General features: G+C 37.7%; 1 protein-coding gene across 1 annotated transcript; it reads right to left on the bottom strand.

The window, feature by feature from the left end:
• Positions 1–33: 33 nt before the first annotated feature.
• Positions 34–2,177, bottom strand: LOC100948292 (cyclin-L1-like; the record flags this gene model as incomplete). Its single annotated transcript, XM_003803859.2, has 3 exons — positions 34–893; positions 1,832–1,930; positions 2,029–2,177. Coding segments are annotated over 3 exons (597 nt in total), but the record flags the coding sequence as incomplete, so codon positions are not given.
• Between the last annotated feature and the right edge of the window lie 3 nt (positions 2,178–2,180).

Below are 2,180 nucleotides of genomic sequence, written 5' to 3'. Positions count from 1 at the left end.
AGTTAAGTTTATCAGAAAAAATCAGTACAGCCATTTTGCTATTAAAATTTTTCCTTTTTAATAATTTATTTAAATAAGATATTTGAAGCAGTTTAGAAAAACAAGATTTGTATTTTATTTGTTTGTAAAAATCTTTACACATGCAGACAAACCAGTGTTAAGAAAGTATTCACCATCATTTAAACAAATAACCACTTAAATAGAACAGTGTCTGCAATTTATCTGTATAAAAATAAGATACATTTTTACAGAATTCACGCTCCAGTTCTTATAGCAATAAACAATACACAACTATAATAAAGTACAATTGAACCTGACCATGGTTTTCAATTAGATACTGCTAGGGCATTTTAATGTGCAAAAAAAATTTAACATAGTTCTTTTAAAAAGAAAATGTCCTCAGTATTTCTAGAGACCTAGAGGGTTTTGAAGAAATCAAATCCTAATCCATTTGCCTTTAATGTTTTGATTTTTTGGAGTCCATACATCATACATTGTAGACAGGCAAAACCAGGAACTGATGCAGGCTCCAGGGAAGAGAAAGTCAGCGCCTGTGCCTGCCATGTCCTGAGCGACTGCTACCATGGTGCTTGCCTTTATGGGATCTCTCGAAGGATCGAGATCTTTCACGCCTGTCCCTATGATGTCCCCTTTCATGCCTGTGTTTCTTGGCAGCGTCTGAGTGATCCCGAGACTTGCTCTGAGATCGAGAACGAGATTTTTTCCTTTTATGACCATGTCTATTTGAACTCTTTAAATCATCTCTGGTATGCTTGGCCTTAAGGTGAGGAGAACCATGATTATGATGTCTTCGAGGGCTTTCACTGTGACTGCGGGACCTGCTTCTTGATCTCGAGCTGTATGTTCCAGATCGACTCCGCCTATTATTATAACTTAGATAATAAAAATTTGAGGTTTAGATTCAGTTTCTATGGGGAACAGATTTTGGTAGTTACTCATAACAGATTCAAACAAAACTTATCAGCTATACTAATGATAGAACTGAGAACTTTTTCTGTATCTCCATACCCCTAAACTTCTCCCCACCCAAACGTTTTTAATAGTAGATAAATCTCCAATGTCCTATGTCTCTACTCCAAGGAAGGGGGTAATTTACCTATGTTCTAGAGCTGTACCTTTTATAAAATAGCTCCCACATGCTCAAGAGACACAAAGAGCTAGGCATCTAATTATGAAGCTATCCAGGACAGATTTTTTGGCTATAATTTGATTACTGCTTATTAATAACAGATTAATGGAAATTAAATGAAAAGACAATGTTTTTACATTATAGACAGGGCTATAATATACCTCTACAAGCATTTTTCTGGGCAGCCTCTGCACATCTCAAAAACAAACAAAGAAAAAAACATGGGAGAAGGCCAGGCGCCAGTGGCTCACACCTGTAATCCTAGCACTCTGGGAGGCAGGTGGATTGCCTTAACTCACAGGTTCGAGACAGCCTGGCCAGAGAGAGACCTTGTCTCTAAAAATAGCCAGGTGTTTTGACTGCTGCCTGAAGTCCCAGCTACTTGGGAGGCTGAGGTAAGAGAATCATTTGAGACCAGTAGTTTGAGGTTGCTGTGATGCGCCAGCACTCTACTGAGGGTGACAAAGTGCGACTGCCTCAAAAAAGGGGTAGGGGCACAGAATGCCATCAAGACACGACGTATCTGTGTTTCTCCAAACTCATTTCTCCTAAATTTTACCTCACTAAAAAGTCTAATTCTATCCTATCTTTGAAAATAGTCTATGTTCAATAATTTAGAAAAAGTAGTAACTTTTGAAGACTCCAAGTAAGACTACTTTCCCTAAGAAAATATTTACTTACTGTCTTCTTGGAGTATGAGATCTAGAACGCGATCGTGTTCTTGACCTTGATCGACTTGCACTTCTGCTGTTTCTACTTCTCTTGCTGTCTTTTCTTACACTTCAAAATAAAAAACCCCCACAACATATTAATTACAAACTTAGTGTGTTAGAAACAAAAGATTCCTAAAGGCCAGTTTCTAAGGCCCGTATACTCACCCGTTGTAAGGACTTTTGGAAGCCTGTTGTCTATCCTCAGGTTCTTTTTTGACTGTCTTCACATTAATGGAAATTGGTGATTTCTCTTCAGCTTTTACTTCTCTTGGTGATGCTTTTAAAAGACATAATGACACATTAACCACTGGAATCAA

The sequence above is a fragment of the Otolemur garnettii genome, unplaced genomic scaffold (assembly GCF_000181295.1).
Source record: "Otolemur garnettii isolate 467f Iridium unplaced genomic scaffold, OtoGar3 scaffold02769, whole genome shotgun sequence".
Lineage (NCBI taxonomy): Eukaryota > Metazoa > Chordata > Mammalia > Primates > Galagidae > Otolemur > Otolemur garnettii.
Note: the sequence above shows the minus strand (reverse complement) of the source record. Positions and strands in the feature narration are given on the sequence as shown.